Raw genomic sequence first — 26,524 nt, forward strand, 5'->3', positions numbered from 1 at the left:
TCAGCGTATGAAGGACTCCGTGAAAGGCTTGTCTACCGCACCACTAGCGAATGCAATGTTTACGCTAGCTTCGGCTCTGAAGAATTCGTTCATTGTACGTTTCATTGGCCACGCTTCCGGTGACTTGGACTGGAACGTAGCCGAGGAGGAGTTCACTAACCAATCCACCGCGATGCTTGGAAACCACAAGGGGGCTGTTCCAGATACCGGGAATCGCCGAGTGTCACGCCTCAAGGCACATTGCCGCAACCATTCGAGCTGGACGGGTCTAGGAAGCAGATTCCGGAGCTGCCGACGAAGACGCTCTGGGCAGCAAGTCGTACCTTCCCTTAGCTCTACAATGTTGGCATAGCCCGGCGCACTTGTCTTCAAGGCGGCGTCAACCCCTTCGCATATGTTATCGCCAGTTCGCTACGGCAGGCTTTCGTCGCGTAGTCAACGCCCACCATCAATGTAAGGAAAAATTTGGTCTTCAAAGCTGCCACGCCCTTGTCACAGGCCCAGCATGAAGCAGTGGATCGTTAAAGCGAATCTTCGGTTGCCTTTTAAAACCTGGCAAGCGCAAGACTTTACTTCGCATGACCTAATCATCCTCCGAGACGCCTAGCGCATGGCTAGAGCTGGCACAGCGATCTGTATCGCACGCCGCCGGTGACGATGACGTCATTTTGGTGACGCGGAATGTCGAGTACGCGGACAGCTCTGGACCGTTCACCGGCTGTTCAAGCAGCGTTATCAAGCGTCGTAGAGCAAGCCGACACCATAAACTTCCCACGCTAACCCGGGTACCCGGACGCTTGCACACTACGGTAAGGCATAACCACTGTAGTCATTCAGGGCCACGACAAGCGTCTGTTTCCACCAGCCCGTCACACGTCCTCGGGCGTCTAACGAGCCAATACAAACGTCAGTTATCGAGCCCCTCATCGACTACAGCTGCAGAGGAAACGACGACGTCGCTACGCGCACCTGTAGCGTACTCGTATAGCACCACGCCTGCGGCTGATGCACCTTCAAGTCGCACACGCCACACACCTTCATCGTTTTTCTGTTTCGGGCCGCAGTTGCCCGGGTGAAGGCAAGCGAGCGGTCACATCTCCGACGAGCAGAGGTGTACCGAGGAGTTCACGACCTGTGATGCGCGGCGAATACATCATCGGGCAACCGGCAACCGAGTGACTAGGCCCAGTAGAGCGCCGTAAACGCCGTGGACAACTTCGGGGTAGTGAGACCGAACTGCTGGCTACTTACATGGATCGAGGCCGGACAGCGTCGTCCACACGTGGAGCCCACGAACCACAGCCTGGCGTTATCAACGGCCTACCTATGTTTCTGAACATTGTAAATATTTGAATAGTTAGATTTTTTGGTTGCCGCTAAAGTTGCAATTCCTGTAGGTCGTAATAAATGTCTTACGAAGCGAATGCACCTTTTACTTAAGGGTGAAGGGGGGGTGTATTAGGTGTTTGATACGCCTGGGTGCTCTCGAGCTTAACCCCTTAACTTGGGTTAAACCAAAATTAGTAAAGGAGGGTAAGATGATTTGACGAATACGACCTGCTGCTCATGACATGATTGTCACAATCCCGTCGTTTACGTCCTCGAACACTTTTCGACAGAGGGTGGCAAATACCCGCGGGTGTTACGTGCCACTGGTGTGTGGTTACGTGCAAGCAGTGATTGAGAGTTTACATCAACCCAGCAATGGGAAGTACAGTCATAGGTAATTTTAACGCGTGAGCATCAACAAAAAATTTTTTAATCTTGTAACCTTAAAAAACCGGGGGGGGGGGGCGGGGGGGACTCATGGGCAGACCGTTGGCAGGAGCACACCACTACTTCATCTTCAGTTTTTGCCGAACCTTGCGATCTTGAGGGCTTCACATAAGAAGCGGGGGAGGGGGACGCTGCAGTTGGGTGCCTTGATGCTTGCTCTTGCACGCATTGGGGACACTACGCTGCGGCGATTCTTCGCCCCCTTGTAAAACACCAAACAATGTACAAGATAAGGCATGCCTGTGGTGGCAATGATTAAATCACCTAATACATCGTGGTGCACACATACATATGCAAGACTCGTCGGTATTTGCATGCGTTGCACGATACATATAAAAATACCTCATTTACACTCACACAATTGCTGTGCCCAGATTTCAGAGTTGGTTTTACAGAAAGTGTGTTGTCCTTGACAGTTGAGAAATTGAAACAAGACCCTTGGGACAATTGCGAATGATGTCTTTCCTAGACTGAAATCAAGGGGAGTCATGGCAGAAAGCTACCATGAGGGATAAGGCAGAAAGCTGGATGCCACTAATGCCATGGAAGCTTAATTGAATAAACATTTTGTCAAATTGGATGGCTACTATTATAATATAGAAGCTAAAGTTAACTAGTAGAGGGACCCACAAGTGGCGAGATCTTTCTCAGCTTTACAAGTTTAGAAGCTCAAGGAGTGCTTCACCATGGTTGGATAGCGATGCAGGTCAGTAAAGGTGAATTTGTCAATCTGGCGAACACTGTGATTACGCCGATGTTGCATAAACTTTTATTGCATTATTAACCATGCAAATCAGAAAAGGTGTTTTCACTCAAAGTAAGTTTTACAGATCTTCTATAAAGGGAAAAGACTTTAAACATATTGCCACGTTCCATTTCCCAAGTTTTTGTTATCGTCCCAAAACACCACACGATTCTCAGCGCAAACCGCGCCTGCAGTTTTGGAGAAGGTTCCGGACTGTAGTAGATCATTTCGATAAGATCACTCCCACTGCGCGAACGGTACAGATTGTTCTGGAACCTACGCCACCGCCAGCGATAACGCTAGAACATTCGACGGCAAGAGTATAAATGCCGACACGCTTCGCCGCTTGTCAGTTGTTGAACGAAGGCTGACGCTCCATTCGCCGCTATCAGTCCGAGACTGCTATCTGTGCGAGACTGCTGCTGTAATTGGACTTTCCGTTTACCGGGCACAGGTTCGCCCAAATAAACAGTTAAATCCCAACACGAAGTCTCCTGTCTTCGGCCACGTCATGACCCCGTGACATCTGGTGGAGGTGCCGGGTATCGATCCCAGTACCTCTCGCATAGGTGATCCTCAATTCGGACAGAGTACGCTGCATAATTTTTAAACACTTTATTTACACTCTGTTCTGGTATGTTCTTATGGGTAAAGTGTACAGCAAAGTGTTGGTCAGAAGGCACCTAAAAGGTAAGGAGGCAGACACAGCACACAATCCAAGCTGTCAGATTATATTTTCTTTGCTGCAGAATGCTTGGAGTGCCGATGATGTGCTGCCTCTCACAGAAAAAAATATAAAGACTTGAAAGCAGTGCACGCTGCACATAGCTCAGTTGACCAGGAACAGACGTGGGCAGTCGCAGATTGAAGGCACAGACGTGGAAATTGCTCAGTCCAGAGGCACAAACTGAAGTACGCTTTGTGGGACAGGCTTGTCGATTGCCTCCAGGTCCACAAAGTCATCTGTATAAATGGTGGATGAGAATGAGCACATACCAAGAAAATTTTACTCGCAGCTTTGGATTCAGGCTAAATTAGAGTTTAGTCATCTCGGGGTGACATGTTTTATAATAAGGTGTTCCATACAGTCAGCTGCATTATATCTCCTTCAGGCACAATGTCTACCTTTCAGGACAAGACATTTCCATGAAAGAGCAATAAAAACAGATTTGGACTCATTTAACCCTCACCCTATTCAGAGAGAGATTTCATTTCTCTTCAACGGCCCCGCCGCGGTGGTCTAGTGGCTAAGGTACTCGGCTGCTGACCCGCAGGGCGCGGGTTCGAATCCCGGCTGCGGCGGCTGCATTTCCGATGGAGGCGGAAATGTTGTAGGCCCGTGTGCTCAGATTTGGGTGCACGTTAAAGAACCCCAGGTGGTCGAAATTTCCGTAGCCCTCCACTACGGCGTCTCTCATAATCTTATGGTGGTTTTGGGATGTTAAGCCCCACATATCAATCAATCAATTATTTCTCTTCAACGCGCACGTATTTTTGCAGAAAGTAAGCTTTTCTGAAGACATACCTATCATTGCGGAGTGGCTCAACGTGTTATATTCTGGAATCGACATCAAAAATAGTGTATCATTCGTTGCCTCGCAGTTAATACCACTAATAGCAAATTGTACATGTACTATTTAAAGTCCTTCTACTAATAATTAAACATATCTTCTTACGCCGTAATTTCATGTACTTACTAAAGAATGCTTTTTAACATAGAATCAGATTTTACGGTGTGCCTCGCAATATGGTATGCCTCACAATAAAGCACAGAAGTTTGACAAGACAACGCATCACAATTCACACCTTGTTCTGACAATGCATGAGGGACAACTTACACCCGCGTTATCGCCGCCGTAAGCTTTTATTTAGGCGTTCCTGCTCATTTAGGCGTTTCTTCAGTGTAACACACAATGTGACACTTTCTATTGTATCACACCCCTATATAATGCCACTGACCTCGTGACCATAGTAATCATGTCACTCTGTTGGAATGCGAAGGCATAATTCTGGCTTCAAAGACGCAGTTGAAGAGGACCAGATTCTAGTTCTAGATGCCTTTGCTCTCATGGAAGTATAATGAACAGGATGCATATTGTGATAAGAACCGAGACATGCACATGTAGGTATAAGTTCGTGACAAATTTTTTAAATGAGGGACAAATAAAGTGTACTACCAAGGATTAGCTGGAGATGGTCACGGTAATAATACGAAGAATCTTGAACTTAGTGCCACAGGCATGGAACGAGGTTTAGCTATGCCAAAGCGAGTATGTGCCATGGTGTGAAAAAAGAAGAGGACTCTTGGTGTGCTCGTGCTCTAACGTTCGGTTTGGCTCGACGTCCAGCGCTGCTCCTGTGAACAGACGTTGTGGTCGTTCTGTAAACATGGGACATTTTCTGGTGGAGGTGCTGGGTAGTGTTGTATGCACTGCAATCAGCAGCAAGGTCCCGACACTAGCCGCGACTTGGAAGAACCAGCTGACCTACTGCGTAGCAGGCGACAACTAGGCCTACCTCCTGAATTCGGACCATTTCCACAACTCTGCAGTACTATGGCTAGTGCGGGAACGCAAACCCAAGAAACATCAATGCTGCCTCGTCCATGGTTCTTCAATGCCCCGCGAACCCCGAAGCCGTTCCACGGTGACCCTTACGAGGATGTCGACGACTGGCTTGACGACTACAACCGTTGCGGCAGCGTCAACGAGCGGAACGAGCAGCGAAAGCTTCGGTATGTCTACTTTTATCTCGAGGACTGTGCACGCACTTGGTTCAAAAACCACGAAGCCACTATGACAACCTGGCCAGAGTTTCGCAACCTGTTGCGGAATTCCTCCCGAAGCTCTGACCGAAAGGAGCAAGCGGAACGGCTCCTCAATTTCCGAAACCAGCGTCCGAACGAGAGTGTTGCCATGTTCGTTGAGGACATATCGCGGCTGTTCAGGTGAGCTGACTCCTCAATGACTGAACAGAAGAAGGTGCGCCTCCTAATGCAGTGAGTGAAAGTGCAGCTGTTTGCGGGACTAGTGCGGAACCCTCCCAGCACTGTAGAATATTTCCTCCGCGAAGCCACGACAATGGAGAGAAGGCTAAGGCAGCGTTCGTACCAGTAAGAGCGTCCTGGCAGTCTTTCGTCAGTGTCGTTGGCCCTGCCAACACCTGACATCACGACTGTAAGAGACCTGACGGAGCTCGTGCGCAGTATTGTGCGCGAGGAGCTGCAAAAGCTGAACGTGGTGTCTTCTCCACCTCATGTTGCTGCTCTAACGGATGTCGTTCGCGAAGAGGTCCGGCAGCTGCTGCACCCCGTGACGACTCCCGCGTGCAGCCGAAGTCCAACCCTTGGCGGCCCCGTGTCCAGCCAAAGCTCCGCTATCAACGTACGCCAAAGCAGTACGTACTCCTGCACCAGCTGTTGGCTATCCGTTCCGTCCGTCCACCCTGCAGACGGCGCCGTCATTCTACTCAGGACCACCGCAGTACGGCAACCCACCCCTTACACGAAAATCCAGTGTATGGCGTTCTCCCGACAACCGGCCTCTATGATATCACTGTCGGGAACCAGGTCACATCTACCGTGAGTGCGTATACAGGCACATGGGTCTTCCTGGCTTTCGTCCGGATGCTCGTCGACCCAGAGATGGTGAGCGGCCCCGTGCTATCGCCGAATACTTGGCAAGCCAACGATCCTCAACCCTTCCGTGTCACCAATCCCGCTCACCGTCTCCACGGCGTTCCACGTCACCCGGCCAACAATCGTCCTTGCAGGAAGATCGCCTAGATCCACAATCCCGCGCCGGGGAAACTAAGAACAGCGACATCTGGGGGTGAGGCCGCTGTTGATCGACCGTTACAAGACCCTCCCCCGATCTGCCTGCCGACATCCGACGATATCCTTTCACCGACGTGTGCCATCGACGAAAAACGTGTATCTGCTCGCATCTCTGTCCTTGTCGACAACCACCCGCTGACCGCTCTGGTAGATACGGGTGCCGATTATTCCGTTATAAGCGCTGACCTCGCTGCACAGTTAAGAAAGGCAACGACACCTTGGGGACATGGAACCAACCTCCGGACTGCGGGAGGTGACCTATTGACACCGCTGGGAATGTGCACTTCCCGCCTCCGAATTCGTGAGACGACGTACATTGTTTCCTTCGTTGTATTGCGCGAATGCTCCCAAAACCTGATTCTCAGAATGGATACTCTTCGCGAGCATGGAGCCATTATTAACCTTCGCTACCTGCTCATAACGTTATCCAACGACCATACAGCCCTAAAAAAGGATGCAGTTGCGCAGATCACAACACTTCTAATTGCTGATGACACTATCGCACTTCCGCCGCGAGCCAGTATGTTGGTAACTGTGGAGAGCGACTGTGACAACAAGAGTAGTGGCATCGCGGAAACTAACCTCTCGGTGCTCTTGGCTCGGCACATTTGTGTCGCGCGCGCTATCGTACAACTGAAACATCGGAGGACTGAGCTTCTGATCCCGAATTTTGGCGGCCAGTACCAACACTTGGCAAAGTGAACAGCGATCGCGAGCTTTGAAACCATCGATGACGAAGAATGTTCCACTATCGCTCCGATTGTCGCTGCTGCCGAAGGTAACACTGCATTAGCCAGTACAGTTGACGTGAATTGCCAGCTATCCTCTGCACAGCAGCAGCAGATACGCATGATTTTACGTACGTATAGTGACTGCTTTGCGTCCACCTCCAAAATCAAGCAGACCCCAACCGTGAAGCACCACATTATAACGCCTACCGAACGGCCTATGAGACAGCACGCCGACCGCGTGTCGCAAAAAGAACAAGAGGCAATACGTTTTCAAGTGAAACAGATGCTCGACGACGACGTCATCCAATCCTCGAATAGTCCATGGGAGTCACCCGTCGTACTTGTCAAAAAGAAAGACGGCACTCTTCGATTTTGCGTCGATTACCGCAAACTAAACAAGGTGACGAAGAGAGACGTCTACCCTCTCCCACGCATAGATGATTCACTGGATCGACTTCGACATACTCGATATTTTTTATCAAAGGGTTTACGCAACGGCTACTGACAGATCGAGGTCGATGAACACTACAGGGAAAAACAGCATTCATAACTCCCGTTGGCCTCTACGAATTCAAAGTGTTACCATTTGGATTGTGCTCTGCACCGGCAACGTCCCAAAGGATGATGGACACAGTCCTGTCCGGTCTGAAGTGGGAATCCTGCCTCGTGTATTTAGACGACGTTGTTTTTTTAAACATTTGAGCAACATTTACAACGACTCCAGTCCTTCTTCGTCGCTATTCGATCCGCAGGCCTATTGCTAAAACCGAAGAAGTGTCATTTCGGCTACGAAAAACTGAAGTTCTTCGGCCACCTTATCAGTCACGATATTCTACCAGACCCAAAAAAGACCATGGTCGTTGCTGCATTTCCTCCACCTTCGAACAAACGGGATTTGTGCCGGTTTTTTGGGTCTCTGCGCCTACTACAGGCGCTTTATTCAGAGCTTTGCCAACATCGCTGAACCCCTTACCCGTTTAAAGAAGGAGGATGCTCCTTTTGTGTGGGGTCCAGAGCAGAGAGCCGCTTTTTCCAAGCTTCAATAGTGCCTTCAGAGTGAACCCTTACTAGGGCACTTTGATGAAGATGCCGCCACCAAACTTCACACTGACACAAGCAACATCGGTCTTGGTGCAGTGCTCGTCCAGTGGCAAGACGGCACTGAACGTCCCATCGCTTATGCTAGTCGCATTCTGTCATCTGCGGAAACTAACTACTCGACCACAGAGAAGGAATGTCTTGCTTTTATTTGGGCGATAACAAAGTTCCGACCGAACCTGTATGGCCGTCCATTCAGAGTAGTTACGGACCATCATGCCCTCTGTTGGCTGGCCAATCTCAAGGACCCTTCAGGGTGCCTCGCGAGGTGGAGCCTGCGCCTTCAAGAATTAGAGGTTACAGTCGTCTACAAGTCGGGCTGCAGGCAGACTGTTGCTGATTGCCTTTCGCGCGCTCCCCTCACTACGACATCAACTGACGATGACACCGATGGCGATTTTCTTTGTGCAGTCAGTGAATCTCACTTGGCCCAACAACAGTGGAATGATTCAGAGATCCGACAACTTATCAAATACCTTCAAGGTCACAGCTCGAGTCCACCATCGGCATTCGCACGTTCAGGGTCATTTTGTCTCCGCAACGACATCGTCTACAAAAAGAACTTCGAACCTTATGCGACTGAATACCTCCTCGTCGTTCCACCAGGGCTACGTGCTGACATTTTATCTGCCTACCACGACGAGCCTTCCTCCGGCCACCTAGGATTCGCACGTACCCTTGCCCGGATTAGGACTCGCTACTACTGGCCAAAGCTCACCCAGGATGTCAAGCATTACGTTAAAACGTGCAATCATTGCCAGCGCTGTAAAGCCCCACCTGTGTGCCCTGCTGGTTTATTGCAGCCCGTTGCACCCCCGTCACAAACGTTTGAACAAATTGGCATGGACTTGCTTGGACACTTCCCGAAGTCACATGATAGCAACCGCTGGATCGTAGTCGCCACTCACTATATAACGAGGTACTGCGAAACGAAAGCCTTACAATGAGGCACCGCCAAAGAGATTGCGTATTTTTTTCATCAACAACATCGTCCTCGGCCATGGAGCGCCAACAGTTCTTATCACTGACCGTGGAACAGCCTTTACAGCCCAATTGATGCAAGACGTCACGAGACTTAGTGGAACAGCTCATCGTAAAACGACTGCATACCATCCACAAACCAATGGTCTGACGGAGAGATTAAACAAGACGCTCGCTGGCATGTTATCTATGTACGTCGACCGCGATCACAAAAACTGGGACGAAATTTTGCCATACGTAACGTTCGCTTACAACACTGCGGTTCAAGAGACTACGGGTTTCACTCCCTTCCGGTCGCTTCACGGTCGAGAAGCAGTTACGATGCTGGATGCCATGCTCTTGCCTGACGTGACCGATATTCCTACTGATGGGAACGAATTTATCCGGCTTGCCGGCGCGGCCCGCCAGCTTGCGTTCAAGCGGATCCGAAAACAACGGCGCATCGACTCGCAGAGGTACAACTCCCGTCATCGCCATGTCATTTATCATATGGTGGTTTTGGGACGTTAAACCCCACAAATCAATCAATCATTTACCAACCCGGTGATCTGGTGTGGCTGTGGATCCCCGTTCGCCAAAGGGGCCGCTCGGAAAAGTTACTTCATCGCTACTTCGGTACTTATAGAGTACTACGGTGCCTCACCGATGTCAAATACGAAATACTACTTGAAGACACAACTCTGCGATCTCGATGTTCCCAGCAGGCGGACATTGTTCATGTGTCATGGATAAAGCCAACTACCCCCGAGTCACCTGACATTGCTTCATCATGCGTCTTTGTGCGTGTACGCGATTACTTTACCTTTTAATCCGCATTGGCCATCGGGGTGGTACTTTTTTTTCGAAGGGGGGTAATGCCACAGACATGGAACGAGGTTTAGCCATGCCAATGCGAGTATGTGCCAAGGTGTGAAAAAAGAAGAGGACTGTTGGTGTGCTCGTGCTGTAACGTTCGGTTCGGCTAGACATCCAGCGCTGCTCCTGTGAACAGACGTTGTGGTCGTTCTGTAATCACGTGACAGTATGTACCAAAATCGAGATATGAATTTGAAGCATGACGTAGTGGAGTGCTGCGGAAATTTCAACCACCAGCCTCAACCATTTCACCTCCGTTGAAATGTGACCGCCACGACCGGGATCGAAACTGCAACCTTTGGGTCAACTGCCAAGCACTCAAACCGCTGTTTTATTGATGTGGACAGCTAGGAGTGGTCAGGTGAAACACTTGACCGTGTTATATCACTAATCTATCACCCTCACCTTTCGACATTTCAGAAGACTGAACTAATACATATTTACATCAAGTGATAAACTTGAAGGAAGAAAAATGATAAGAGCTCCTAGGTATCTTACTTCCCCTGTTGTCGTGACATAGGGAAAGTGAAGGCGAATGTCTGATGCGATGTACTAAACCTTCACAAAAGTGCACCATGAAATCGGACAGAGCTTGCCAGATTTGTGGCAGGAGCATAAAAAGCCTCACTATGGGCCATACGAACGTGTCAAGCAAAAGACAAATCTGAAACAGCAACGCTGTCTGCGAGATGCCATTTCGCAGTTGACAATTTTCAGCTTCCTGTTTGTACTGGTAATGAGAGAGCAAACAACAGAAAACCAAACAATGAGAGACACTTGCGACACGCTACGTGCCCAGTAAGTGTGAGTCTGTTCTCCAAAAGGTTGTGCTGCCTCGATTCTGCACCAACTCGACAAGAGTTACGGTAATTTTTGCATCGCTATTGGTGTCCAGTGAAATCCTGGCAGCAAAAGTAGCTTTGTTCGAGCATACTCGGACGATGCCCGCGCACGCACGTTTCCCGTCCCGTTGAGCCGTGTTCCGCGGCAGCTCCAGCTGCAAATTTCTCCTACAATGATGCATCATCACCGCGTCGTCTGCCAGCGCGCATAGGCTGGCGGAATCGCGCCACGTTCCACAGTGAACCTCAGCAGTGCCGTGGTGGCTTGCACTCGTGTCGTGGCCGTTCCAGCCAAACAAACCGCACTGCACGCGTCGTGCTCCGCTCAACGTATGGCACCGCAAGAGTGCACAAAAATCTACATCGATGCCGCCAGCCAAAGATCCCATGAGATTCCACAGTAGTTTTGCCATTTCAGGTTGCCATTTGCAGTAACATTTTTACGACACAAGGTAGTTTTTAGTAACATGCACCAACATCAGCATCACCCAGAGTGATTGTGCCAGGACAACACAAGCAAGCATAGCCACGCATTACCACAGTGGACATTTCTGGAGTGAGCTTATGCTTGCTGTGACACTAAATTCAATGTCTCCATTCTGAAACAACCTCAGCACTCAGCCTGGAAAAGTAATTTTTCAAGTGCTCACCTTCCATGTAGCCCAAGTCCAGCACGGGCGGGGGTGGAATTTCTGGGGGAATCGGTGAAACAACCGCCACGCTGCGCCTAAGATGCTGCCTCGCGCCACGCAGGTCCCTAAACACCTCGAAGTGCTTGTCCTCCAGTTTGAATTCCTTAGGCAAGTCGAAGAAGCTCTCTGCAGAGAACGCGGAAAAGTGGTCGAATGCGAAAGGTATAGCTCACCACAAGTAATTTATATTTTTGTAATTTGCTCAAGAAAGGGGTATAGAAGTATAGTACTTCTTCGTTAGGCCCTTGCAAATACTCGCATATTTCGAATATTTGAACGAATATGACAGTATAAGAAATCACATCAATGCAAAGTTATTAAAAATAAATAGACCAGACCTCTACATGTTACAGAAACGGGGTCTATAGTTGTTTACTTGACAAAAATTCAAGGGTTTTCAAGGACTTTTAAAGCTATGTGTGCAAAGTTTCAAGGACCACACTGTCCGTTAAAAACCCAATTACCACGTGTTCAGGAGAAGATGAAGGCTTCAAATAACTAGAATTGATCGAAAAAGGGTAACATCACTGGAGCAGATGTTGAAAACATGGCTCCAATGTGATTTTCTTACTAGACAACTTTCAATCAAAGTTTCTCAGACTTGCATAGGTAATCACTTTCACTATGACACAAGTTGCAAACTTTCACTCAAATAGGAAAAACTATGGAACAAATTATGCAATACCTTGTTGTTTTTTCTTAATTTTCGCATCAATATCCACTATCTCCTGCTGCTTGTTCGTGGCAGTCTTCCTAAGGACGTTTGACTTGATGCACATCAGGTCTCTAATTGTCTCTGCATTCTCGGCATACAAGTCTGTGGTAGCTGTAAATTCTTCAACAGCAGCTTCTATTTTCCTTTTTTTGTAAGCATTGCGCACCTCTTCCTGAGTGCAAGATTAATTTTTGTGTTTCTCTTCCTCCTGCTCCTGCCTTTTTAGAGTTTCCAGGAATCCACGGTATTGGTTCCTTGAAGAAGCTACCAATTTTATTTCTTTTATGATGAGCACAAAGAAAAGAAATTGAAGGATTTCGAAGGATTTGTGGAAATTCCACCACATTCAATGCCTTGAAAATACTTTATGAACTTTTGAAACTCAAGGGTATTCAAGGATTTCAAGAACCCATGTGAACTATGAACAAAATAGGTAGTAACTTATTACAATTACTTTAAAACTCAGTTGATCATAGAGGTGAAGTACAGTCCTCAAAAATAACTGAGTATTTACAGAAAAAAAATCAATTACTGTTGCATTACTTTGCTTGACTACTTTATTCACATAACACAAGCACACAAGGTTACTCAAACTACAACGAACTATTGCTGCTTGCATGGTCAAGAGGTTCAGAAGCTTGCGTGAAGGCTGGGTGGCTTACCGTGGCTGCTACAATGTAGTGTTACAGCTTTTTTCAATGAGAGTTCATTATCAAAGTTGTGGTTGCCGATTCTTTCATGTTTTTTTTTTTCATTAAGAGGTAAGCTCCTACACTAAACACTATCTTAATCCATGCGATAGAGGGAAGGGTGATGTCACGTAGGAACACCATGCACACCAGCCTAGGTTGAGTACTGCTTTGATGCTAGTGTCGATGTCCTCTATGAAGCGACACGCTTTGCTGTGGCTTATTTTTGGGTAATGTGTTGCTGGTAAGACCAATAAAAAAGTGAGAAAAAAAGGCTCTGACGAGGGAGGGGGGCCTACAAAGCAGTTTCATAAGTTTTAGGACAAAAGCTGCTGTAGAAAACTGGTTACGTGTTTATTTTGGAAAAAAATGTGACAACCTGTAATCAATTGCAAGAATGTCATTGAATTTTCCAGCATATTACAGTTTCTGAAAAGTAACCGATTATATTATGAAACTACAAAATGTAATTGATTACAAAGAATCTAACGTTACCGAGTTATTACAACTCTGAAATGTAACCGCATGTAGTCCTCCCTGTAAAGATGGCTTCAATGCAGTAGAGAGTTGCTGTTCTGTGATTGTATATCCACCTATATGCATCTTTAAACAAAGCAGTGTTGCGTTTGGCGGGCCACTCTTTTGCCGCGGACGCCAAAACGGAAGAAAAGCAGCCGCCTCATTTTGTGGAGATAAGAAGCAGCGTCAAAACGCCCTGCTGTTTCCATGTATGGGCACTGCACGGCTGAAATTACACTACGGAGCACCGCTGACGCCACGTGTTGCGCAGAGAGGCGACACGTGGCGTCTTCTTACCCCGGTAAAAGACACAATACCATGCTTCCGCCGATTACAAACGTCGGACCACCACACTGTGCGTCTGACTGGTGAGCCACCGACTCTCGAATCAGTACGAGATGTCCAGGTATGGCCCCTCGAAGGCGCCTAAATCGCGATCGCCGTTCGACAAAGCTTGGGTGGTCGGCGCGAGCGGCGAGATGACAAACACATTTCACCTCGCTCGCTGGGAGCAAGATTCGCCAGAGGAGGCAGCATCGCCGGGACCATACTTGTGTTTGGTTTGTGTATGTGTGTTTGTTAGGGGTGGTGCCGGCATAATGAAACTGGTGTGTGCTGCGCGGCATGTTACGGGACAGTGTCATAAGGACCATTTCCGCGATCTAGAGATCGGGGGAGATCAGACTGTATTTATTCAGCCCTTGCGGGATGCTTAGAGTAGTTGACTGAGTTCAATAGACAGCCTTTTTCAATGTAGAGCTTTCAATGCAAAGCTTCGGGTTAGAGAGCCCGTGCCATGTAAATATTGTAAATAAACCCTCCCTACGAAGTTCAACCTCCTCCTGCCTCGAAGTCTGGATCCCGGATCTCCGGTGCCGCAAACCCCGGTTGCAACAGCAGGCAGTGTAGCTGCGCTAACAAAGTCACGAAAACGTAAAGTATATTACATCAAAAGACTGGCAAAAGAAGTCTCTGGCTTTCCCATTGTCTGCCGTTGACTGGGCTGGTGTACACTCCAAGACTTCACTTTGAGAGCTGTCACCACACCCTAATTATCAGGGGAGGCACCCCATACCTTACTCAGTTGGAAATGCATATACCGCCATTCCACTAATGTTTTCAACAGTAACGGCTGCCGGGGACTTAGAATACTGCATTCCAAGAACTGCCTACTTCCCCGAATTTCACTCCCGACAAGCTGGAGAGCAAAAGGAAGCACTTCTGAAAAGCAGTACATCGCTTTCTTATCAATGTATGTTTAACTTCAATGCTATACTACATAAAGAGATCAAGAAAAGGGGTACTGGCGATTGTGATGATCAGTAAAATGACTACCTATTTGCTGGGAAAATGCTCGTAAGCCAAAAAACGCAGCAGGTGACCAGAGAATCGTACAACGGGCTCTGCAACAACAACAACAAAAAAGCCCAAATCCGCCTATTATAGATGGAACTGGCTCCTTTGGTTAGGACTCCCAACGAGCACAGTGAACAACAGTACAGTGTACTTTAACTGTCTTGCTGTCAACTTATGCAAGCAACGCATGGCTGAAATGTTCGAGGCTACGTCACATTGGTTCATCGGATCAGCTGGCGCCACTACCTCACTGGATAATCAGCTTCACAGAAAACACTAGACTTAACCCCTTTCCTCCCCCCCTTCCCCGTCGATGACTCTATAATGGACACTGGGTGCATATAATGATTTGCCGACTCCGTAAGACAAACTTATGGCCGTAAAGTCATAAGGTCAAAGCTGGCCAAAAAGTGCCAAAAAAGGCAGATCCTACGTACAGTAGGAATCGATGATATCCCTATTGAAAACCCTGGGTTGGTGGATGCTGGAATCGTTGGTGGATATGGTGGAAAGAATAGTTGATATGGTGGAAATATTAGTGGATATGGTGGAAACTGTAGTGGGCATAATGGCTGATGTTGGTGAGAGTGTAAAAATGACGGCAGATGGAGGTGGCGAGCCAATGGTGGTGGCGGTGGCGAGCCAATGGTGGTGACAGTAAAAAATGCCGGCTGATGACGGCTAGAGTGGAAAAAATTGTGGCAGATGGTGGTAGTGGTGGCGAGCCAATAGTGGTGATGGTGGAAAATGCCGGCTCATGGTGGCGAGGCAAAACGTGTTTGGTGGAAGGCTTGGTGAGCAAGGTGGGTGACGGGGGCATGATGGAAGTTTGGTGGATGGCGGAGGCATGATGAAAAGCACATGACAGTATGTGAAATCACTTATCTGTAGTGTTTCATTCTTGAATGCGCAGAGATATATGTTTACAGTCAAAAGAAACCAACGCTGCTCATTACGCTTTCTAGTACGTTTTTTTTTCATTCCTATGGTGTCAACAACGCTTCAATTTTTGTGGAGCATAGAGTATGCGACCGGGAATATGTTTACATTTCGCGCACGTACTTACATTAATTTGACATCCGCGATGTGTTTTTTTTTTGTTGGGATGCTTAGAAGACTGAAGTTGTCACTGTGAGCATGACAATAAATGTTTTACATCGGCGCGAAGTTGTCAACAAATAAATGGGATCCAGTTCACAATTGCCCCTTTCAATGTTAGAGCAGAACACAGCGCAATCACTTGATGTCGCCACGCTAGAAACGCAACTCTGGTAATTCTTGCAAACCATTGTTTGAGCCGTACCTTTAGGTTAACAAAGTGCAGGCGAATACGCATAAACTTTCAACTTTCGACATGCGTCGAGATGAGGCCCAGCGAATTCGACTTTCACCGTTTTGTTCTACAACCATGATTTCCACAAAGGTTAGTCACACCGACCGAGATCGTACAGGTGTTATCGGCGCTTCAGGGTTTCAGAATACAAAATTTTGACGAGTAGAAATGACAATACAGCACAGCTGTGGCATCGTTTAACCTAAATGAAGCCTTTTTTATTGTGTAAAGTGTCCGCGCAAGAAGCGACAAACATCAATGCGACGCGCTTGCAGCACTTCCACCAAAGGTACGCCTCCCCTCACCGACAGCCACCGGTCGCACTCACCGGCACTTCGCTGGCTCTTATGTGAGAACAGAGGTACGTCAATTCGTACACCTACTGAACCAACATGATAGCATAATGTTTTTGGCACACTGAATTCGTTTTGGACAAGCCGTTATGTAGCTGTTCTTAACGACAGAGCAACAGCGGTGCGCTGGCACTACTGCGGTGTACGTTGCGCGAAAAACATCAAAATCAATTGCGTGGGCGTATCTATACCGAATGGGCATAGAAACGTAATAAAGCCTGAAGTGATATCGCCCTTTGGAAAGAGCGAGAAATGAATAATAAACTCTCCAGTAACCACCGATAAACTCTACCAGCTCCTCAGCCCACTGAGTTGTTTTTTTTTCTCTTGCGGTGGTAAATGATAACAAATACATAGCACCGTTGCCATTATCGCAGTGGCAATTGTTACAGGCAGCAGTTGTTCGTGTTTATCAAATGGGCAAAGTTTAGTAGCAGGTGCAGATCCTGTCCCTGCCGAGTGAATGAAAAACAAAACCGAAGTTAAACAGTGATTTTGTGAGTTGACTACTTCTTTAACAGCAGTGACGTCATCTGTCGGCGTGGCGCAGTGGTTAGTGCGCTCAGGTCATAATTCGGAGGTACAGGTTCAATCCCACGCTGGCGCAGCTTTTTTTTTTCTTTTTTTACGGGTGCTTGCTACATTCTTTTTTATATAATAATAATAAATATTTCTTTAGTGGCAGCTCGTAACGGTGGTTCTGGCGCTGATTCGCGCTCCACCATTGCCGGCTGGAGCGCGCCATCCACCATCCGCTCCACGATAGCCACCATACATCATGTGCCACCAACATTTACACCGCCATAATCCACCAAAATGGTGGTTGGTGGAATCCATCATTCCGGGCGTTTTTTCAATAGGGATGTGAAGCAAGAATGAGAAATTTTGATATGTCACTTTGAAGTGGGCACAACATTACGAGGTGGAAGTAAATGATGCCGTACATGACTTCCGTGTCATGATTATGTTTGGATGTGTCGTTTACCTTCGTCGACTATTCATGTCACGTGATACCAAATTTAATATATGTGGAGCTAGCGAAACAGCCGCGAGCACGCTAGGAGCGTGGTATGTTGTCATATTTTCACATGACACGCGTCCCATGATTATCATGTTTGCACCAGTCATATACCTTCGTCATCCATTGACGTCACATCACACCAAATTTGGTATATGTGGCGCTAGCGAAACGGCCTCGACTGCATCATGAAGGGCCCAATATACTCCAATTTTGCGTTGACGCGCGGGCAGGCTGGGCACAGTGACGCTACGTTAGCAAAACGCGAGCGCTCTATAGTCTGACGCCAGGCGCGACCAGCGTCCGTCGGTGCGGCCTGACGGAAACCGGCGTGAAATGCGACATGCTGTATTTCGCGCTGATGCGTTACCCAGACAACACTGGGTCTCCCTGTGTTCGTGACGGAGGCACGCCGGACGCGCTGAAACGCGCATGCGTCAAAGCAACGCAGTGCGGTGCGCACCTGTGAGTATATGGCAGGACCGGTGCCTTGCGTGGCAATGCTGGCGTGACGCACTGAAATGAACGCCGGCGAGCACGTGCACCGCGTTGAAATGTATTGGCGCCTTGAATGTGGCATGTAGTCATGTTCTCACATGACAGGCATCTCATGATTATCATGCTTGCACCGGCCGCATACCCTTGTCACCATAAGCATCTGTCAAGTTTGGCATATGTCAAGCTAGCGAAACGGCTGCGAGTGCATCATAAGCGTGGCATGTAGTCATGTTACATGACACGCATGTCGTGATTATCATGTTTGGATGTGTCAATTACCAATGTCGTCCGTTCACGTCACATAATACCAAGTTTGGTACATGTGAAGCTACTGAAACAGCCGCCAGCTCATCATGAGCGTGGCATGTAGTCATGTTGTTACATGACATGCATCTCATGATTATAATGTTTGCATCAGTCACATACCTTCGTCATTTATTCACACACTGTAATACCAAATATGGTTTATGGGACGCTAGCGAAACGCCTGAAAGCGCATCTTGAGCGTGGCATGTAGTCATGTTATTACGTGACACCCATGTCATGTTTTTCTTGTTAAGGTCTGTCATTTGTGTTCGCCGTGCAATCATGCCATACCATAGAAGTTTTGCAACAAGCCATGTGAACGAAACCACCGCAAGAGCTGCAGGACCATGACATGTAAATTATGACATTCATGGCATACATGTCACGATTCTCATGTTATGACCAGTCAATTATGCTCACCATACAGTCATGTTATGTCATACCAATTTGGTATCGATACCATTATCGAAACGGCCAGGAGAGCTAAAAGTCGTAGGCGGCTAGATAGATAGATAAATACGCTCAAAGTCGCCGAAGTTTTCTAAGAAATGCTTGACATTAAAAAAAAGCAACAGCTTGCATTCAGCCAGAAAGCCTTGCACAGCAGAACTGGACGTACACGATTCTGAAGATTGATCTGGTAGCGCCTAGGTCGTCTTTATAGGCCTTAGCTATAAGTGATGCAGCTAAAAGGTTGATTTTAAGTTGTTGCTAGACTTTAGCTAGGTCGTTTTTATGTCTATTTTCAGCTAGGAGAAGTTCGATTTGAACCGCAGATAGTGACACGACACGGGCACGTCATCATCGGCGTAGACTAACCGTCACTTCGGAGCCTTCTAACAGCTGCCGACGTTTCTCCCAGTACCTAGTATTATCTCGTCCTTGGCTCACCGCCCTTGCTTCGCAGCCATTTGTTGTTCAGTTAAGTGTTGCCTTTACCTTTAGTTCACCATTGGTGAGTAGTTGGGATTTACACTATTTCTGTGGCACATACCCGTTAATGATAGCTTTTTGGTTCATGGACAAGGAACAATTTGCTGAACAGTTTCCCATTTGAAAAAGAAAAAAAGCTATAAGGACTATAAGCTATAAGCTATAAGACCTGACACGAGGACGCTTTTGTTTAGAGTCCCCCCATCAATGTGATCTGGATTTTTATTTTATTTGAAAGAAGTTGCACAAGGCCTAGCTACAGAGGTCAGCCTAGCATATCGCAGCAACATGAAAAAAAAAACTGAGGCTTCGAGCTAGAATTCCCAAACCTATGACATACCTGAGCAATCGAGCTTGTTGTGCATCTCTTCCATGGAAAGGTCGCCAGCCTTCTCTTCAGGACTCTGCAGTAAGCAGCACACAGGCAGTCTTGAAAACAGCAAGGTGAACTTCCAAACCAACAAACTAACTTCTAGTCCAACATCACACAATACGGACATCATCATCATCATCATCATCATCATCAGCCTGACTACGTCCACTGCAGGACAAAGGCCTCTCCCATGTTCCGCCAGTTAACCCTGTCCTGTGCTTGCTGCTGCCAATTTATACCCGCAAACTTCTTAATCTCATCTGCCCACCTATTCTTCTGTCTCCCCCTAACCCGCTCCCCTTCTCTGGGAATCCAGTTAGTTACCCTTAATGACCAGCGGTTATCCTGTCTACGCGCTACAAGCCCGGCCCATGTCCATTTCCTCTTCTTTATTTCAACTATGATATCCTTAACCCCCGTTTGTCCCCTAATCCACTCTGCTCTCTTCTTGTCTCTTAAGGTTACACCTACCATTTTTCTTTCCATTGCTCGCTGCGTCGTCCTCAATTTAAGCTGAACCCTCTTTGTAAGTCTCAAGGTTTCTGCTCCGTAGCTAAGTACCGGCAAGATACAGCTGTTATATACCTTCCTCTTGAGGGATAGTGGCAATCTACCTGTCATAATTTGAGAGTGCTTGCCGAATGTGCTCCGCACCATTCTTATTCTTCTAGTTACTTCAATCTCGTGGTTCGGCTCTGCGGTTATTACCTGCCCTAAGTAGACGTAGTCTTTTACAACTTCAAGTGCACTATTACCTATCTCGAAGCGCTGCTCCTTTCCGAGGTTGTTGTACATTACTTTCATTTTCTGCAGATTAATTTTGAGACCCACCTTTCTTCTCTCCTTGTCTAACTCCGTAATCATGAGTTGCAATTTGTCCCCCGAGTTACTCAGCAATGCAATGTCATCAGCGAAGCGCAGGTTACTAAGGTATTCTCCATTAACTCTTATCCCTAACTGTTCCCATTCTAGGCTTCTGAAAACCTCCTGTAAGCACGCGGTTAATAGCATTGGGGAGATTGTGTCCCCCTGCCTTACACCCTTCTTAATTGGTATTCTGTTGCTTTCTTTATGAAGCACTATGGTAGCAGTTGATCCCCTGTAGATTTCTTCCAGAATGTTTATATATACTTCATCTACGCCCTGAATCCGCAGTGTCGGCATGACGGCTGATATTTCTACTGAATCAAACGCCTTCTCGTAATCTATGAAGGCTATGTATAGTTGTTGGTTATACTCTGAGCATTTCTCTATTACCTGATTGATAGTATGAATGTGGTCAGTTGTTGAGTAGCCTGTTCGAAATCCTGCTTGTTCCTTTGGTTGATTGAATTCTAATGTTTTCTTTACTCTGTTAGCAATTACCTTTGTAAATAGCTTGTATACTACAGAGAGCAAGCTGATCGGCCTGTATTTCTTCAAGTCAATAAGGACATACTGATTCTTAACTCGTGAATCTGAACTGCACAATACAGAAAAATGTCACGAGACATAATAAATTTTACTGTGACAAAACAATACTATATAGCAAAATTAATTGCCAATTTAGGATTTGAACCCACTACTCTGGGCCAGCAGTTGAGCACCAAAACCACTAGACCGTTGAATTGGGAATGTTTACACACCCATCATCACACCGAATCATCATCACACACACAATTCTTTCATATGTCGGGTTTAACGTCCCGAATCCAACGTATGATTATGAGACACGCCGTAGTGGAGGGCTTCCGAAATTTTGACCCCCTGGGGTTCCTTAACGTGAACCCAAATCAGAGCACATGGGTCTACAGCATTTTTGCCTCCATTGAAAATGCAGTCGCCATAGCCGGGATTCGATACCGTGACCAGCAGGTCAGCAGTCGAGTACCTTAGCCACTAGACCACCACGGCAGAGTCTCACACGCACAATAATCTTGAATCCTTGTCCTATCCATTGACGAAAAGATATGCCAGTCTGTGTTGATTTGGTTCATATGTGGGGTTTAACGTCCCAAAACCACCATATGATTATGAGAGACGCCGTAGTGGAGGGCTCATTCCAGCGCACATAATTTTCACCGAAGGAAGTCGTGGGTCTAGAAGCTCCAGCTAGTTCATTTAAGGGACTTCGTGAATAAAAGCGTGACCCACACCTTGCTGCCTGAATGATATCTGAATTTCATCAAGACCCTGGCGGTGAACGTCAGTATTTCCAAATATAATATCATCGGAGTAGCTGAAAACGACACATTACGGATTACCAAGACGACCTTCCTGTCTGTAAAACCTTAAAACAATGTCACAGATCATGTAAGCGATGCATGGTTTTATGCACATCCCACATTTTTAGACTTACGCACTAGGCGTGAAACAAAAGTACTTTAAAGGTAAAGTAAGTAAAAAACTTCTATGTTAAAAGAATAACTAAAACTTCTAAGTAAAAAGACTAACTAAAACTTTTAAATAAAAAGACTTTTAAAGAAATACCCCAACCTTCCTCATTTTCATACACCATTTAGTTGCTTACGCATTTTACAACCTGAGCAGGCAGAGGGGAATATTACAGGTTTTAGGGGCGAAGCGCCTTAGGTTGTGGGTCTGTCCTGTGGTTCTTTAACATGTCCTCCAATTTGAGCACACGGGCCTACAACATTTCCACCTCCATCGGAAGTGAAGCCACCACAGCCGGGATTAATTCCCGCGGCCTGCGGGTCAGCAGCCGAGTACCTTAGCCACTAGACCACCGCGGCGGGAGGTGCCGGTCTATATTGCTGCCACATTTGCCGTTCAGAGGCACTTCTTCGCTACGCAAGTTTGAGGAAGCCTCGACAAGTGACTGTAGTTTTGTTATTTCAGTCTGAACACAGCTGTGTCTAGAATGCATACGCCATGCATGCACGGGGGATGGAATTTTCATTGCAATGCGCTAAACAGAGCCTGTATCGCAAAAATTCAGGTGTCTGCGGAGTTGTCCATAAACAAAAAATGGACGTCAATTCCCTTTACCCGTGTAGTGGCCGATGTGTACACCGAAAAGGAATAATAATAAAGAAAACCGAGGAGAAGCAAAGCATGCAGGGAAGGGTGTTCGAGCTCGACTAACACGAAATCTGGGGAGGAGTGAAGCGCGCACCATTTTGAGAGATTGCTTTGACGAGGCACTAGTGGCACAAAGCCTGAAACTGGGCATGCAGCGAAGGGAGTTACTGCTGCACTAAAGTCATCGGCTATTTGTTGGGCTATTTGTTGCCTTTGTTTTCGTCGGACTGGTCGCAAGTAGTGGAATTTAGCATATTTTCGTGACACGTAGCCTTTTTATGATGGACTGCAACTTGACACGCCACGACAACACTTGACGCCGACAAGCAGGCACCGGAAGGTGCTTGACAACCAGTAATATCAGTTGGAATTTTATGCACCCAAAATTCAAGGACACTTGAGCTTCACCTTCAAGAGTAAGGCATAACAATGTGGTTGGGCCTCGCACCCATCGCCTCTTGAACTGTTAACCCGTTTCAATACCTGGTTCTTGCCTATGTAGTGTCGTAAGGCAACGAACAACTGTGCGCATAACATTGGCGGTTTCAAGGCATCACTGAATGGCTTTTGCAAGTACACTAGGTAAAGAATATTTCTTTTGCAATCAGCGAAGGAGTCCCCACATGTCTATAGAGCAACGCGCCGCAGCTGTTTAATTTGTGGATGGTTCTGGTGCTGATGACAATTGAGTCATTTGTCTCAGTGCTTCGTAATGGTTGGGCCTTTCGAATATCCACTCCTTGCTAAATTCACATCTCCCGATGCCTGGCACTTTCAGCTTCTCCCACGCAATATATGATATGTTAAGGGATCTCTTTCCCCTACACAACATCCATAGTGCCTTTTCCCAAAGCAGTTTCAACAAACTTGTGGCTTTGTGGTAGAATACCAGCTTGCCACCCCCGTTTGATCCTCACTCAGAACCGGAAATTTGTATGACTTATTTTATTTGCATCTTTTTTTTGGTCACGCACAAGATGATTTTTTGTTGCCACCAACGATGTCCACACTGACGCCTGAATTTTCGCGAAATGTGCTCTTTAACGTTATTGTGTTTAAACCACTGCAAGAATATGTGGGACGCCATAATAAAGGACTCCGGAAACTTCGGCAAACATCGATTGATATGTGGGGTTTAATGTCCCAAAACCACCATATGATGAGAGGTGCCGTAGTGGAGGGCTTTAGAAATTTTGACCACATGGGGTTCTTTAACATGCGCTCAAATCTGAGCACGCGGGCCTACAGCATTTCTGCCTCCATCGGAAATGCAGCCGCCGCAGCTGGGATTCGACCCCACGACCTGCGAGTCAGCAGCCGAGTAGCTCCACCACGAGACCACTGCGCCGAGGCAAATTTCGGAAAACAGGGGTTCTTTAACCTGCACCTACATGAAAGCACTTGGGCTTCAAGCGTTCTTGCCTCCATCTAAATTGCAGCCGCCACAGCCAGGATATGATCCCGCGTCCCGCAAGTTGCCCACCTCGACCACTAGACCACTCGAAAACGAAGCATGGCTAGCGCATCAGCAGAAAATGTCAAAGAGGCCCAGAAGGCTATCTTGTTGAACTATTAAACACAAAGTTTACGTATTTTGCAAGCCTTTTATCTCCCGTTTGCTATGGCTCATCATTCTCACGATCCAAATGAATGCTTACAAGCGCATCTTTAATATTTTCCGTGCACTGCCTGTCGAATCCAAAGAGAACCATGCAATAAGAGCTAGAGCAGCTCGAATGCAGCACTATGCTAGTTGTCGTTTCAGTGTGAGGAAGCACATTTTGTCTACAGAATAGACAGCATTAAATGCTTTATTCCCAAGAAGGAAATATTAGCTCTATTTGAAACCTTTATTTCGCCCTTGACCATACAAAAAATTGTGGAATGTTTACTTACATCTAAGAAAAAACTAAAAAAACCTATTGCTTTATTTTAAATAAATGTAATTATGTTATTTAGTTCAAGCAGCTGTTAACTGCCATTTTGCACACAGATTACGTGTAAAAGTTAATTCGAACTTGGTTAGAGGCTCTTCAGTAGTGCTGTCTCCTACACTGAGTAAAAGTAAACCACGAGAGCCTGAAGAAAAATATAATCACTTACTGTGACGACATAAAAGTTAAGTCTGCGGGGAAACGGCATTTTAAATCTTATCATGTACCCTAGGTGGCCAAAATGACGTTGAGCAAAAAGTAGCTATCTTTGTGCGGAAAATTTTGGTTGAAGATAAAAAATATATATATTTCCTCCACGATTAGCTGTGCTTGCTCAAATAATGGCCCCAGACACAGACTGAAGAAGTTAAAGCTTAGGTACTCCACGAACTGTAGTAGGTTACCATATAAACATAATTTCTGGCTCACCCTATACAGGCACGGAAGCCTCCAATGATCTCGGTGTAGTACTTCTGACATGCAAGACGGAAGAGCTACATTTTCGTAAATAATATTGAACAAATTTTGGGAACACAAACAGAGCGGTTGTCTTTAAACAAAAGCCTTAGATGCCTATTCAAACAGGAAATTTGACTAATGGCAGCCGCTGCCCTTCAGCGTCTCAAACGAATGATTCACAAAATATTATCACGTGATCATGACACCATGATGGCACAAATTCTGGCGTGACATCATGAGACGTAATGCCAGTCGATGCCGCCACAGAGCAATCGCAATTCTTTCGGCGGCGAACAATACCAAAGATCGCGCAACCTGAAGAAAAGAAAATGGAGAAGGCGCTTGGCGGTGGCCTGTGAAGCCATGACTCGTGCTCCCTGCTGCCTTGAACATCAACCGAGCAGAGACAAGGAGATGGCTTTCAACGAGTCATCTTAGGCGAATACACAAAGGGCCTTGCGAGTTATGATTGCGGCATCGATACACCTCACCTGAGGAATGTCCTCTGGAACCGGCACAACCGGTTCGGGACTTGGCACATTCAGGCATGTTCGTGCTGTGGCACTGTGAACTTCCACAGGGCGCAGCTTCGTCCCATCTGCTGCAATAGATCGACAATAACATATATCTCAAAGTTAGCCATGAAAAAAAATCATTTCCAATAAATGAGGAGAAAGCGGCGGCCTGATATCCCTTGGAGAGGTCAACGAACCCAGTAATTTAGGAACGACAATGGCTCCTTGACATGGCCTGCAAGAATAGTAGCAACTAGATGCACCAAATATGTAGGCTAGGGCAAGTAGTGATTTTGGTCGAATAATTTTGAATCGAATTCGAATAGTCTAAATATCACATAGTATTGTAAAAAAAGGAACATAATTGTCATGACCAAACAAACCTGCACAATATTTCTAAAGATTCAAACAAGGCCTGTGCAAATGCCGTCTTTTTTTTGCATCAAAGGAACTGGAAATAACTTGAATTGTAGCAGGATTTGACTTTCCATAGAATGCAAGTGATAGCCTGTAAAATATGTTAAGTTTTAAAATTTGTAATACTTAGAGTCTATAGGTCGGTATAACGAGCTTTTAAACTGAAAATAAAAAAAAATGAAACAATGTCAGGCTAATATCTTCATGTAACCTTGAAGTGGGGCTTCGCGGCAGTATGCATTTCTCCTGAATACGTGTTTTCACGCACCACTTCACAACAGTGAGGCTACTTGTACAAAAAGTTACATGTGAGATGGATTTTCCCAATATTAACTAGAGGGGACTCTGGTGCTGCGATCGCTCAGCAATCATGGGAATGATGGGTGGTATACGGATTCGCCTTGTCTTCATACTTGCAGGCGGCGAATCGCACTTGTGGCTTCGTTTATTACTGTGTTTTGGTTTTGTTTCGAAGGACAAAACGAACCCTTTTGAGCCTCAGAGCCAGATGTGAAATGTTCAGCCTAAAA

At 46.7% G+C, this 26,524-nt stretch overlaps 1 protein-coding gene across 2 annotated transcripts in view; it reads right to left on the reverse strand.

Moving 5' to 3' along the window:
• Positions 1 to 3,121: 3,121 nt before the first annotated feature.
• LOC119185699 (uncharacterized) overlaps positions 3,122 to 26,524 on the reverse strand; it is a 45,578-nt gene continuing 22,175 nt past the window's right edge. Inside the window, exons 5-8 of one of the 2 annotated variants that reach the window (XM_037434592.2) lie at positions 25,554 to 25,663; positions 19,616 to 19,679; positions 11,514 to 11,681; positions 3,122 to 3,484 (exon numbers count right to left, since the gene is read on the reverse strand). In XM_037434592.2, coding sequence (XP_037290489.2) covers positions 3,411 to 3,484; positions 11,514 to 11,681; positions 19,616 to 19,679; positions 25,554 to 25,663 — 416 coding nt within the window. In that variant the 3' untranslated portion in view covers positions 3,122 to 3,410. The remainder of the gene's footprint in view (positions 3,485 to 11,513; positions 11,682 to 19,615; positions 19,680 to 25,553; positions 25,664 to 26,524) is intronic. The other variant, XM_075881622.1, reaches the window with a different exon arrangement.

This window comes from Rhipicephalus microplus, chromosome X (assembly GCF_043290135.1).
Source record: "Rhipicephalus microplus isolate Deutch F79 chromosome X, USDA_Rmic, whole genome shotgun sequence".
Taxonomy (NCBI): Eukaryota; Metazoa; Arthropoda; class Arachnida; order Ixodida; family Ixodidae; genus Rhipicephalus; species Rhipicephalus microplus.